The 14,182-nt window shown below is 52.8% G+C and overlaps 4 protein-coding genes across 4 annotated transcripts; 1 reads left to right on the top strand and 3 right to left on the bottom strand.

Annotated features, from left to right (window-relative positions):
- Positions 1-2,457: 2,457 nt before the first annotated feature.
- On the bottom strand, positions 2,458-4,149 carry CONPUDRAFT_56239 (uncharacterized protein; the record flags this gene model as incomplete). The annotated part of the gene is made up of 9 exons (XM_007770062.1): positions 2,458-2,582; positions 2,654-2,708; positions 2,776-2,934; positions 3,011-3,119; positions 3,199-3,327; positions 3,473-3,573; positions 3,673-3,744; positions 3,808-3,902; positions 3,975-4,149. The coding sequence occupies 9 exons, from the start codon at positions 4,147-4,149 to the stop codon at positions 2,458-2,460; spliced, it is 1,020 nt and encodes a 339-aa protein (XP_007768252.1).
- Positions 4,150-5,951: 1,802 nt separating this feature from the next.
- On the top strand, positions 5,952-7,686 carry CONPUDRAFT_73221 (uncharacterized protein; the record flags this gene model as incomplete). The annotated part of the gene is made up of 7 exons (XM_007770142.1): positions 5,952-6,144; positions 6,392-6,415; positions 6,842-6,868; positions 7,021-7,113; positions 7,171-7,234; positions 7,283-7,429; positions 7,488-7,686. The coding sequence occupies 7 exons, from the start codon at positions 5,952-5,954 to the stop codon at positions 7,684-7,686; spliced, it is 747 nt and encodes a 248-aa protein (XP_007768332.1).
- A 1,081-nt stretch (positions 7,687-8,767) lies between these two features.
- Positions 8,768-9,870, bottom strand: CONPUDRAFT_82408 (uncharacterized protein). The gene is made up of 4 exons (XM_007770641.1): positions 9,791-9,870; positions 9,699-9,726; positions 9,525-9,635; positions 8,768-9,329 (listed from the first exon to the last, which is right to left on the bottom strand). Exons 1-4 carry the CDS (start codon positions 9,805-9,807, stop codon positions 9,204-9,206), a joined length of 282 nt encoding a protein of 93 aa, XP_007768831.1. The 5' UTR covers positions 9,808-9,870; the 3' UTR covers positions 8,768-9,203.
- Positions 9,871-11,224: 1,354 nt separating this feature from the next.
- On the bottom strand, positions 11,225-12,923 carry CONPUDRAFT_144251 (uncharacterized protein; the record flags this gene model as incomplete). Its single annotated transcript, XM_007770640.1, has 3 exons — positions 11,225-11,531; positions 11,590-11,694; positions 11,802-12,923. 2 exons carry the CDS (start codon positions 12,921-12,923, stop codon positions 11,623-11,625), a joined length of 1,194 nt encoding a protein of 397 aa, XP_007768830.1. The 3' UTR covers positions 11,225-11,531; positions 11,590-11,622.
- Positions 12,924-14,182: the final 1,259 nt, after the last annotated feature.

The raw sequence follows: 14,182 nt of genomic DNA, 5'->3' as shown, positions 1-14,182 counted from the left end.
ACACTTGTTGATATCAATCGAATGCACCCCTTTAACGTCTTTGCACACGATGGAAAAAACTCCGGAGTTATAGCTATAGTATTGACAGAGATATGCGAGCTCGTCGTCGAGGACGATGAGCTCGAAGGGCCTTGACGACGTCGGGGACAGCGACGGACATCACCGGAGTGACAGCTGAGGCTTGTGCCTGACAGCTAGGGGCTATGGAGCCTTTCTGGGAGACAGCTGATGGAGTGCCGAGCTGCCGGTGGCTGGAACGGCCCATTTGGTGTTTGACAGCTGATTAATGATGGCGGCACGCTCGGCACGTCATTTAGTGGGAGGGGACTCATTCTCGCAGGCTCTAAGTCCCTCGCGCTAGCAGCGAATTAGCAGGAGGCGGAGAAACCCCCGAATCACAAACGTATTAGGCATGTAGACCTGTCACGGAAACAGTATCTAATACGATGGCAGATGGTGGGTACCATAGGTGGTCATCCTGCAACACCAGGACCCCCGAATATCCCGGTATAGGCCTGGTCCCAAATCTCGCTGGCCGATCCGGACATTTACCCCTATTCAGGGTCGCCAATCCGGACAGAGCGACAGGCCTCTTGGGATAGGGGTTATTACAATCCGGACATGGAAACAGGCATCGTCAGCGCGTCGTTAATGTTGGCCATACACATACACCAATTGTCTGTAATAAGTCTTAACAGTCGGGGCAGTCTGCAAGCACTAGCAATGATAGAGTCCCTATGAAACCTTGTGTTATTATGATGGGACTAAAAAGAAATTGAGTGTTGCCAGAGGTGAGGCAGCGAGAAGGAGTCGCCCTACTTGTCAACAAATATCAGCTTAAGCCAGAGCAAGCGTCTGTAATGTGGTGGGGGTCTGCTTTCGTCCCCGTTGTGGTGTATCTAATAATATAGCTAAGCTGGGAACGCGCGAAATGTACAACCGTAGCTTAGCGGTTACAACGGCTATTTTGTTTTGCGTCACCGCCGGTTCGAATCTTCCCCCCGCCAATAATGCATACTTGGTTATACGTGAAGAAGAGCGCCTCACTTCGAAGTCCACCGCAAGTATGGTTATTCAGTAACTAGGAAAAGCTCCATATGCCACTAATTATAAAGATATGACTTGAAAATACTTCCTCTACAAGAACAGTGGCTGAAGTCCGGACGGGGTTACAGGCCTTTATGATTGCGGACTACGCACCAGGGCATCGAGGCTGGTCACAGTCCGGACATGGGACCAGGCATGATATCCTATGTCCGATCCGAATCCGGACCCAGGACTAGCCCCTATCTACTGTTTGCTCAGACCTCGCTGGCGAGTCCGGACTTTGGACCAGGCATTTTTCCCCATTAGGAAGGTCTATCCGGACTTTGGACCAGGCCTCGTGTCCCAAATAGGAAGGTGCTATCCGGACTTTGGACCAGGCCTATACCGGGATATTCGGGGGTCCTGCAACACCTCGCTCCCCCTTGCGCACCCACTTCCAAAACCCTAAACGCACGGACCTTTCATGTCAGCGAAATTACCTATGTGCTCGTTCTTCCACCACATACCATTATGTACTTCACCACCACGGCACAATCCTCGCTCACGAACAGCAGACCATACCTTTTAGCCAAGACGAAGTGACTCACCACCCTGATTCACCGCGTGTCAAAACCTTGGCCCCTACATCTTGGCCAGTGAAACTCATCTATTGCTGCTCTCCTGTATTGTATTGCACACACCGCCTGGCATCATGCAGCACCCTCGGAACCCGACGGAACACCGACAGCCAAGCCAGCTCCGGCCGCACACGCCTAACCGCTTCCCATAAATCTTCATTCCAGTTCATTCCACTGTGCATGGCAGACAGCATGACTCACTCGCGCCAAGCCACACAGCCGCCGGAGACGTGCAAGTGACGCGGACGCAAACTCGGTACACCGCTCGTCGATGCGTCGGACGGGCCGAGACATGCCACCAAAACAGGGGCCACCGACGTCGACGTCATACCCCGATCCCCACTTTTCATTCAACGCTGTACCTTCATGCTGACGACAACTGTCCGAAAGCGTACATCAAATCGCCATTCTCGTCGTCGTCCGCTCTGACTCATTGGCAATAACCGACGACTAGACCGATGACGTCCTTCCTTCATTTCCGCTCTCAAAAATAAGCGGCCTCTCCTTGGCTGACGGGATGACGCAGACGGAACAGCGTTCGGGCCGCCCGAGCTCGCCGAGGTCGTCGGAGGGTGCGGCTGCCTCGAGGCCGAGTACGCTCATGTCAAAGCGCAATTGGGCAAGTAACATATAACACAAATCTATTCTGCACAATGCGACGCGAATACAAACAACACTCGTAAAGCAATCTTAACCAACAACCTGCAGCTGATATCAATAATAACAGTCAGATTGTCAAGCACTTAGTCCGTTTGCGCATGCACACCACGCTCTGATATCGCAGACGAACCCTCTACTCCCCATCAAACACGTCCCAGGGGAGCTTCCACCCCCTGCTCGGGTTCACAACGCGCTGCGGCGGGTGCGCCGTCGCGGCCTTCTCGAGCTTGTCGAACTGCGCTTGCGGGATCTCGTACACTGCAAAAGCTGGCCGTTAGCTACTACCGCATAATAGCCAAAGCTGGAAAAAAAAAGCAATCAAGGCGCACCATCGTAGTTCTCGACGATCCTCGAAGGCGTCACGCTCTTGGGCAGCACAACCGTCTACAATCGACAACGCACCAGCAGCATCAGTATCTCACCAAGCCAGTAGACGACGGCGAAAACGCACCCCACGCTGCACATGCCACGAAATCACCACCTGCGCAGGCGTAATCCCGAGCTCGCACGCAATATCAGTCACCTCGGGCAACCTCAGCGTCTCCCCGACCTGCTTGCTGCTGCCCAGCGGCGAGTACGCCTCGAGCAGGAGCCCGTTCTTCTTCGACCACTGTCCATATGAGAATCACGGTGAGCTATCCTTCAGCCTGCAAAAAGAGTTATCATAGCGGGAACGGGGAACGTACCGCGAGCAGCTCCGGCTGCGGATTGAAGTAGTTCAGCTCGACCTGGTTCACCGCCGGCTGGTGCTTGAGCGGGTTCGCGGTGAGGTTCTGGATGCGGCGGACGTTGAAGCTACCATTGTTCAAGCGTTCACGTCAGTTAGATCTCTGCCGCATACCGCTGGAGACAGGGACGGGAGAGAGACACGCACTTGCTGATCCCGATGTTCCTGATCTTGCCCTTATCCACGAGCTCCTCGAGCTTCTGCCACGTCGGGTACGGGTCCTCGGTGAGGCCCTCATCGAGCACGTTGTTCCCCTCTTTCTTGAATGCCACGGGCCTGCGCACATACGTACGTCGTCATGTCGTTGACGTCATTGAGATTGACGTCGACGAATCGCGTCGTCGTGAATTGTCAGCAGCGGGGAGGATAGGCAGGTATATTTAGCCGTGAGATCGCGGACGACACTGCGCGTGGGACGCACCAGTGGATGAGGTAGAGGTCGAGGTAGTCCGTCTGCAGGGAGGCGAGGCTCTCGTCGAGGGCGGGCTCGATGTCTTCAGGGGCGTGGAAGGTATTCCACAACTGTGAAGATGGAATAGAAATAGGGGCAACAGGATCACGAGTGAGGTGAAAAGATGATAAGAACGCGGGAATGGCTCGACGGCGGGCAGCAACTCGCACCTTGGAGGTCAACCAGAGCTGGTCGCGCGGGACACCGCTGTTGCGAACCGCGGCACCGACCTCAGCCTCATTCTGCAGAGCCATCCACATCAATGATCGAGTCTAGCACACAGAAACAAGGAGCACCGTGCGCACCCTGTAGATCCATGCCCCGTCGATATGCCTATACCCATTCTCGAGCGCGGTCTTGACCGCATTGCCCACCTCTCCTTTCCCAGCCTGCCACACCCCTGTGCATCAGCAGCGCACAACCCAAATCAGCCCTGGGCACCGCAAGAACGAGATATTCACCAAAGCCGTACCGAGAGCGACACTCGGGATCCTATCGCCCGAGGGAAGCGTAAAGTGCGTCGGCAGCCGCTTCAAGGGCACCGTCGCCGTCGAGTTGTTTCTGTGCGCAGCGCAGGCGTCCCAGAACGCCTTCTGCGATGTGCGGGAACGCGCGAGCGCGCGCGTGCCGAAGATGAGGGCGACCATGAGGACGGCGAGGATAGCGAAGTGCGCGATGAGCCTGTTCTTGCGGCCTGCGAAGCGGCGCTGGGTCTTGTGTCCGTACGATGGGCCGAGGTGGATAGGAGAGTCCTCGACGGTGAGGGGCTCGTCGTCGTGGCTGGTGATTAGAGGGTTGGTGTCGGAGGTGGGCAGAGGGGTGTATTTGTGTGATGGAGCCATGTCGGTGGCTACTCTGCAGCCCCGGCAGGGTAAGTTCGCGTGGGGACAAGAGAAGGAGAACGTTGGATCTTGCGAATGTTCAGTCAGCTCCTAGAAGATGCGGGGCGCGGGAGGCCGATCGGCTTCCGTCTCGCGTCATCGTACGTCACCGCGCCCTCGCGGCCCGGGTGGATGAGCAAATTAGCCCCTAAGACGCGACGAAGAGTTTCGCTCTCTTCAGCGTGTCTAAGTATGACACAAAGATCGCACTCTTCGAACCACAATATGAAACGTTCTCAATCTACAAACCGCAGCCAAACCCCACACAAGCAGTGCACTATTCTCTAGCAACAGCGCCACAATCTATCTACCGCCCGCCACGTTCCTACCACGCCATACACAGGGATGAAGACACGGAAAGCTCTCTGGAAACCGGGAACGATTGCACACTAGCAAGTCGTAGCTTACTTAGGAACAGGCTGTCCTCGTCAACCATCGACCTGCTACTGGGTAAGGTATGATACGGTCAACGCGCACCTTGCCTCGGAAATCAAGGGCTATTACACGGGTAATATCACACAGGGACATATCATGGACGTTTTCCCTACCTAGTAGGATAGTCATTTCTTTCCACCAAGGCACCCTTTAGCAGTGTGATTGTGTTGCGTGTACCTACCTACCGCCTTTGACCCGTTTCTGCTTTCACCCTGCTGCTATTAATCTGATGTGCTTGTACGTTCCTGTACTCTTCGCTGATAGAACTTTAAAGAGATCCAAAATAACATGGGCGCATTCCTGCCCATGCCCTCGTAAAAGTAGTAGAGGTGCTGACGTGGTTTCTTTATCCGCTTTCGTAGATATAATTAACAGCTGAGATCTTGGCATCGCCCCGTGATGACGTTCAATCAGAAAACACTGTCGTCCAGATCTTTCTATCCCACTCGTACAATGGTTACTAGCTTACTCCACATCTGGGGTACGGAAAACTGGAGCCCGGATACTGGTTTATTTAACGCGGCAGCTAATAGCAGTTGAGAGTTCAAAAGACTACACCAATTGCGACCAGATTTGAAATCTTGCAACAATCTTGTCCAGGCTCGATGTCATTCCTAGATCTATATGTGTAACCGCCTTCTACAGAGCCAAAAGAGATTGAAAAAGACCTCCATGCATATCCGTATTGTATGGATCCTCTGGTGGTTTCTTTGAATTGATTAGGATGAGATGGATGATCACGAGAAATATCGGGTAGTCTTTCTCTCTCGCATGTTGTGGGTCTGTAAGAAAGGTAAATGAACGTGACATGACTAAGACTTTTAGAGGAATCTAATTAAAGATCAGCAGAAACGATCAAGGCGGGGCGGCTGCTCATTCAAACGCCGCGTTGTTCAAGTTGGCAACTCGACCATCCACACTCTCCTGTGAACATCATAATGATATAATGATACCTTTAGCTAGAAAGATCAATACCGCAGCAGGTGGTCTCAAAGCGAGTGACTGTGATAATTCAAAGCGGTTAGTACCACAGTACATTCCACGGGATATAACACTGCTTCCCTAGTTCACTATAAAGGGCTTAGGGTATCGCTGGTTGCTTCATATTACCTTCCCTTTTTTCTTTCCATTCCATGTTTTTGTTCACAAAGACAGCCGCTCAGCCATCGGTGGCAGGATCTTCCGCCGCGATTGATGCTTTACACGACTTCAAGACCATTCAATACGCATCTAGTATGATTTATCATTCAAATTTCCTGCCAGCTTTTGTTGGCTTGCGGAAATACTTTACAGTTGCTTTGGTTACCTTATATGCGTGGGACTTCGGTACGTGAGTTCAAATTATCTCAATAATCGTGGCTATTGACGACAGCCTGGGTTTGCTGAAGCGTTGACCTTTCCACGTGAGGTACCGTATTTGCTGCAACCTTGTTTCCAGCGTCTATCTTATGAATGACCCAAGGTAGAAACGTGGGCAAGTGGTCACTTTTGTACTCTTCTCCCATGGAATACCAGAATTACGAGATATCTAACACTATCAAACACTTAACCAATTAAGAAAACCGGGTTCAAGGTGCCAAAGCTTTTGTTCCTTTTTGTAAGTCGTCACCAATTACGACAGCAATCTAGCATGAGGAGCTGATCAAATTCAGAATCGATATTTCTCCCTCTACGCTGGAGCGCTATGGCTCTTTAGTAGGTCATGTGTTTGCACAGTGGTCAGTTCTGTGTCACGATAATATACATTGCAATTCCAGTGAATCTGAAATATCCAGCAACTCAACACTGGTTCGTAGATTGCGTTTTCGTGATCTGTTCACGGAAGGGACTGAAGCTGGTTACTTCTCTAAATTCGCCTTAGGTGTAGGTTGAACTAGTTGCTGCTCACGGAGACGCAGAGATGAATTACTTTTCACACATAAATGTCAGGTTATATCTATCAAATAACTAGTATAACGTCAGGTCGGCTTTTTAACTTCCGCCATATCTGGACTGCGTTCACTGATCCATTCACGTTTGACAGACATAATTGCTTGGCTTGCTGGAGAAAGTTTGTACACTGTTGTACTTCAAAACAAAGAGCTGCGATAACACCTCGCTAGTAATCCTTCTGTGCCATCTTTTTGCGGTTTTCTCGTTTGGTAAATACATAATGTCTCAAAAGTCTGGCTTCGAAGCGAGCACTAACCTACGGTCATATAGACAAATTTGTCGTTATTCCCGTCACTACCTTGTTCATCGTATCCAGCGGAATGTACATGGGAGGTGATATAGCACAACTTTTCATAGGCCAAGGTAAGCCTAAGCGTTTCTCCAATTTATAAAAAATACTCTACCATATTCTTCAATTAGTTCTTGAACCAGAATACGGCCTGTGCCAAATAAAAGAAATAACGACTCTCTCGTTCCTTTCTTGGTGCGTTATCACAAACATAGCCTAATCCTGTTACTGAAGACACTGCAGTGTACCAATTATGACTACGGACCTTGTTTTGGTGATAATTATCGGATGGAAGACCATTAAATACCATTTGGAGATCATGGACTCCAGTTGGAGCGGCGCGAGTTTGCTGAAGACCCTCGCAAGAGGAGCCTTTCTCTTTTACTTGGGGTCAGCTCTAGTGAACTTCATCTTTCAGAAAATCAATTAGGCTGAATCAGATTTCTAGAACTTTCATGACAACGCTATTGGCGTTATTCTTGTTCTTCACCCACCCGGGGATTGTTGGAATTGCTGGTGGTAGTCTTTTTACCCTCGTTCCCATGGCCGTCAACCATCTCGTTCTCGGGTTGCGCGAAACAGTGATGGATCAAGCATATGGTGATCCAGCCTTGGTCGCCACCGTGTCTATGCAATTTGGTGTCTAACGTTAGCTTATTGTTGCTGCATAGTCGTAACACCTATGTTATTTACCATTCCTTCAGGAGTATCCCAGTATCTACATCATTACGTATAACGATTACCCATGAACCCGTTGACTGTTGCATTTGCGACACGGGAGACTGTAGCTTTATCGAGCTGAAAAGCGGGCGAGTCCCGCTTGGCGATGTCGACGTATGTTGCCGCCGATCAAGTTGCTTGAAGTAAGAGAGCGAAAGAAGCACAAGAGGCAAGCATTGAGAGGAGTGATGAAGAGACTGCGCTTTGGTATGGCGTACTTATGAGTTTTGGCATTCAATGTGAGTCGGTCCATATCCACCATGGCAGCGGTCGCGGAGGAGAGGTTACGTGTCAAAGGAAGGCTGCGGCCGCTTGTTTGGCTTGGTGGTTCTGTCCGACGGAGCCCGATGGGTGGTAAAAGGACGCTGTTCGGGCACCAATAAGTAATTGGTGTGGCTTTTATGACTGATCATGAGGAAACCTCTCCCGTCCCAAACTTCCGAGAAGCTCACCTTCAGGCTCAACACTAGCTTGCTGATGATATTGATACAAAAGCTGTTGAACTGCATACAGAGTAGTAGCGTCAAATGCACGATAGCGTTCAAATCACTAGCACGACATAGCCATAGGCATGTATTCCCAAACATTGGGTACCTCTGTACTGAAGCGCTTACCTGCAGAAAGTCATGAGACTTGATCCACAGCAAACGGCAGAGCCTAGGATGACCAACAGATGACGGGTTCGGAAAGCGCCGAAGCCTCTCTCCCTTTTCCGACCGCCCCTAAGCAAGCGTGCGAGCCTTGCGCGAAACAACGCGCGACCACTATCTCCCGGAGTTGTTCTTCGTCAGCAATGCTCGCTCTTAGCTCACTCTCTGTTCTAATTGGACCACAGCTCGATGACCTATACAGTACTGCTCACACATCAATAACCTCTGAGAATGTAGATTGTCGACCATCGCGAAGCCATGCATGTCCCAAAGGCAACAGAGCGCATGTTTACCTGTCCGTGTTATCCTGAGTCATGCCAATCTTTCAAAGCTACTCACGTATACAGGTATAGGGTGAGTTTATTATATACTGTCTATTGTACAAGATACTGATAGCGAGGTATAACACAGCTATAGATACACAAAGTCGTCGAAGGTAGCGTCACTGAGTGAGATGCATGAGTGTCTAACAAGGCGAGATGCAATCATGGTGAATGGGTGTAGATCGCGGAGCCGAGTCATCTACGTATGTCGGGGCGGCCCCACCTGTCAGGCGGGACGTAAGAAGACTGAGGGCGGATCTAAGGTGGTGTGGGGAAGGGGGGCACGGGACGCCAGAAGGCAGGTCATGGGACCTCAAGCTCAAGCTCAAGCTCAAGCGCTCGCGCCACGCCATGCCACGGAGAGACGCGACGACGACACAGACGGCAACGCGGCCACGCCAGACGCCTGCCTCATGACCACCTAAGCCCTCGTCGCGCGTTGCCAAGGTGCGCTGTCGACTTCTGAAAGAATCAACTTTTCACCGCGCTCTCGACCTGACGCGCCCGCTCCCGCGCCTCGCGCTCGAACTTGCTCTTGCACGCCCAGCAGTAGTCACGTATCCGCTCGGTGTCGTACTCGATCTGGTCGCCCCAGTCCTGTTCGATAACGGTGCGCGCCAAGCGTCCGCGTCAACATTGAATATCGGATGGCCCCACAAGGACGTCAGCGTTACGGCATACGGATAATGAATCCAACCCAAAAGAAGAACGGAACATCGGCATGTGTGGACGAGAAAGGAGTGGGGTTTGGTGCAGTGAAGAAGAAGAGAAGAGGGTGCGCGCGGAACTCACGGGGTTGTGCTGGCACTCTGGCCAGCGGCAGTCTTTGGGGTGCCAGACGCTGCGCGCGCACCGGGCGTCCTGACACTCGACGATCGCGATGACTTCTTGTCGCTGGAAGTGCTGGTGCACGAATAAGCAAGTGAGTTACGCTTTATAAACGTATTGGAGCGGCATGATGCTTACCCCGCATTTGGTCCAGCGATATCCTCTCCTGCGTATGCCAGTGCCTCAGATCAGCCATTTCGTGGTGGTGTACAGAAAGGAGCTGCGCTCACGCTACTCTTTGACACATCGCGGTGTGGGCTACGATAGGAAGTTGACAGGAAAGCACGAAAAACCAAGGAAGTGCGAGTGCAGGCTCAAGTAGAGGTGTTGGGTAAAGGTGGGTCGTCAACTATCGCTCTACAACAAACAGAACAAACGTGCTATAAGTACACGTTCATCATGCCGAGCGCCCGTACCTCCCCTCGCACAAGCGCATGGTGGATGTCGCAAGTGTGGGGTCAGGCACGTTCTCCCTTGAAACGAATAAAACAAGCGCACCTTCGGGGCTTCGGATCACGTCAAACCGATCGACGTTTTGGGACAGAAGTTGCGAGTATGACGACGTTCGGAGCGTTCGGCAGGTCAGCTGGTCGCCGGTGCACTTTGTGATTCGCGTCTAAGCTGGGGATGACCGCGATGGTCTGTGGAGTGCGCGCCCCGTATATGTTGTGCGTAGCGATGTATAGCGCGTCGACGTCAGTTGTGAGCTACAAGTGCGTGTGCGTATGAACACAGCTCAGGAAAGGGCAAAGGAGCTTGAGTGATGATGCAGCCCGGAGCTAAGACTGAAGGTGAAGAAGAGGAAGGAACAAGGACGGAACGAAGGGCGGGATGGGCCCTACCCTAGCAAGCGCAAAACTAACAAGCGCGCTTTAATACTCCACCACACCTCTGAGTCACATCACATATTCACGCATCCCGTTCAAGAGTTTGTTAGGATTACGTTACCGCGTCCAGTGTCCACCCACACGTCGACACATAACTCAGAAGACTTCTGGTACCTTCTCTCACACTCCCACTATCTGACTATCTCGACTATTATCTCTCAGGCTGTCCTCGGCTTGCGAATTGCTGTATACGACCATCTACGATAGGGACCGGCCAAACCCAAACTCGGCACGCTGGCAGATCCCCCCACCACCTGCCCTTTCCTCTTGGTGCGGCGCACAATTGAGGCAGGCGCCACATGCCACTGCCATCCGAGAATAGCTCTGGATCGCTTCAGCCCACCGTACTAATCCTTTCTCGACTGACGCTCGCCTTCGGACGAGATCGACCGGCTCTATATCGAGCAGCGCAGCGCACATCGGCAGGGGTGGGTGCGGGGTGGTGGCAGCTGCGGCGCACCGTTCACACCGGGGAATGGAGAGGTACGGTGCTCTAAGTACCGCACCCATAGGTTCAGACTCAAAGCGGCGGGTGCGCCCTGGACCCCTGGATGTCGGGTGGCCGGCAGCGTCGGCAGAACGGGTACTCGCGGAAGACCAAGAGAAAGACAAGAAAAGCTGAGAAGCTAAGTGTGTCAGGTGGTGCTTGGGTGGTGCGCGCGATGAGCGCGCAAACCTAAAGCGCACACACGAGCAGTGTACACGGGATTGCGACAAAGGCGCGCTTTTCACTGCACTGTCCTGGAGATATGATTCTGTTCTAGTTTGGGGAATGTCGTAGATGCTTTGAGGGCTCGCGAACATCAGCGCCGCAGATATGTCGGGAATAAAACCGTACAACAAGCAACGTCTTCGCCATCTTTCATTTCGCGCTCTCACTCTATCTTGCGTTATCTGACAAGTAACCTTATCAGCCCTCTCACGCTATCTTAAACCTGTTATCGACACTTCTGAGGCAAGACGCGGAATCGACTCGACATGTACGCCATTGAGTGCCTGCAGGGTGTGCGCGTGTCGAGACCAGCAGCCGGATCGACGCTGACGCAACTGCATCATAGCATTGCTGCGACGCCGATCGCTGTGCCTGCGCGTCAAGATTATCGATACGCCATCATCATCGTACAAAGAAGAGAGTTATTTACCTTTGGAGGACATTGAAACATTCGAGATACGTCTCACACCATGAGTGCAAAATTCGATACGCTCTTTCGCCTCGGAAGCCGGCGCGGTATCACTGGATCCTCGTGCTGCGATAACAAAACATTCATGAGCTGTCTCATATCGCGAAACCTGCGCGATACGCGGCGAGAAAAGCAAATGCAATGCAGAAAGAAAATAAGACAACACCACTCACCACCCAGATCGGCTTATCGTCCCGCTCCATCTCGATCCCTCTCTCCTCGCACGCCTCCCGCATCCTCCCAAAGTCCTCTAGCTCCTCGCATAGCGAATCGCACGTGACGATACTTAGGTTCGGCAGCGCGCGCACGACATCGAGCACGGGTTGCAGCTTCGTGCTGTGATTGAAGATCGGGTTGCGGAACTTGAAGTGCTGCACGGTGCGCGGCACGTGCGGCGCGACAGGCACGACGGTCGGTATGTGGTATAGCACGAACTCCTCGAGGTGGGTGCATTCCCTCAGCAGGGCTATCGAGTCGAGTGAGAAGCGGAGGAAGCGTAAAGAGCGGAGATGCGGCGCGTGCGGGAGGATGACCGCGCGCGTGAGTGGGCCAAGGCCGTCGCGCACGTCAAGGATACGCAGCGTGCCGCTGCTGGAAGCCAACAGCCAGCCGAGTGCGGTCGCGGATGGGGAGCGGGAGAGGACGAGGTCGTAGAGCCGGGTTGGGGATCCTTGAATCTCGTCTGTGGCGGAAGGAGGCTCATTCGCATTCTGTGCGGCAGATGCGGGCTGCCTCCATATGCCCCGGCGCATGCCCGGCGGGACAGCCGCGACCTCCGAGCCGAGCTTGAAGAACTGGACGTGCGGCCATATCGCGAGTAGCTGGAACACGATCGGACTCTGCACTCCAAAGTTGCTCAGGCTGAGCGCCCGCAGCCCGTCCAGTCTCGCACCCTGCAGATTCTGTATAATATCCTCCGGTAGCTCGTGGATACCGTACGTGTGCAGTGCGAGCTCGTATAAACGGGGACAGCGCATGAGGACGTTGACGAGGAACGCGACGCTGCAGCTGAGGTTGGCATTGTTGCCGACGGAGATCTCGAGGCTCCGCACGTAGACGCCCAGCTGCCGTGCGCGCTTTGTGTCCTGTCCGACTGCGGCGTAGAACGCGGTTACGTTGGTGGCCTTGAGCGAGGTGACGGTGCGGAAGAGGAGGGCCTGTGCGGGCGCGGACCACGCGGTGCACACGAGAGCGGCAGATGTGAGTAGGGGTTGGTCGGGTCGTCCATCAGGCTGATAGTAGGTCTTCTCGAGGATGCTGAGGACGATCTCGGGGGGAAGAGTGCTTGCGGACATCCTGTACAGGAAGAGACAAGCGTGAGATGGTCGATAAGGGGAATGCGCTCAGGCCTTAAGTATATGCTCTTGAGCTCATGCTGCGGCACAGGAAGGCTGTAGAGTGGTTGACGTTACGCAGTTTCGAGTTCTGGTCCCCCTAAGTCCAAAGTCGATATGATCAATAGGATTGCTGATGGTTGGGTATGTACAAGGGGGACAAGGAGCAAGGTCATGCATGAAAATCGGCATTCTCCGTCGTCAGGTTACTCCGCCGGCCTGGCGCCAGCGCTTGTCCAGCGCTCGCTACTTCATTCCATGCCAGTCTTTGTGCTATTCTGCAGCCTGAGCCCGAGGTTTTTTGTTCGTGCTTCGTTCTGGCTTGGGCACTTCCATAGGACTTTCCGCAGTGCCCTGTTGTTAAGGTGGAGGCGAAGCTTAATCAAGGACACCTCCCAACCCAAGGCAAAGTACGGGCCGCGCGTTTCCTTAACCAAACCTATGATCTAAAGTGTGTGTTTTACTTTTTTGAGCCTCCCTTTACCTGTTCGCTTTCTGACGAGGTTTCGCCAGGGTAAACCCTTCAAGACCTAGTCTCACTCGCGCTTGCGATGCTCGCACTCTAGCGACACATCCTTGGCGTCATTGAAGCAATCACAGAGGCGGCTTCTTCGTCTGCCTAATACCCGGTTTCTATGGGTGCCCATTATAACTTCCCTTGGCTTCTGAGGTCCATATGGTGACCGCAGCGGGGCCATAATTACATACCCCAGATTACCCCACTACCTCGGATTGAACTAGTGAGAGGCTCTCTGTACTGCATTCATACTGCAGTTCCTCTGAATCCATCCTGAATACGAGACACATGACGCAGCAGCAATCTGCATTGGTGAGCACAGTTATATCTGCTTCCCTGTTGTTGATGTGATGTAACGCGCACGCGAAACTTACGTCGTCCACTTTTAGACAAAGCGGCCTCGGTCTCGGTAGTTTCGGAGATGTCGTGTCATATCCAATCAGTCAATTGTGTACTTGCTCCTCCTCCTGTCCCTTTGATCATACGATTCCTCCTGGCCCGCAGTTCTTCGTGGTCATCAGACTCGCTGCCGCACTCGCGGTGCGCGGACCACATCATTTTCTGTCGAATCGGAGCTGACGGGTCCCAATAAGCTAATGGCAACGACCAGTCCAAGCCTGCTCAGGCTACGGACTTATACTTGTCTCACATCTCGTGTTCTGTGTCACCCATGTGGATCCCCGGCTGCGGGTCTATGCTTTAG

This window comes from Coniophora puteana (assembly GCF_000271625.1).
Source record: "Coniophora puteana RWD-64-598 SS2 unplaced genomic scaffold CONPUscaffold_6, whole genome shotgun sequence".
Classification (NCBI taxonomy): Eukaryota; Fungi; Basidiomycota; class Agaricomycetes; order Boletales; family Coniophoraceae; genus Coniophora; species Coniophora puteana.
Note: the sequence above shows the minus strand (reverse complement) of the source record. Positions and strands in the feature narration are given on the sequence as shown.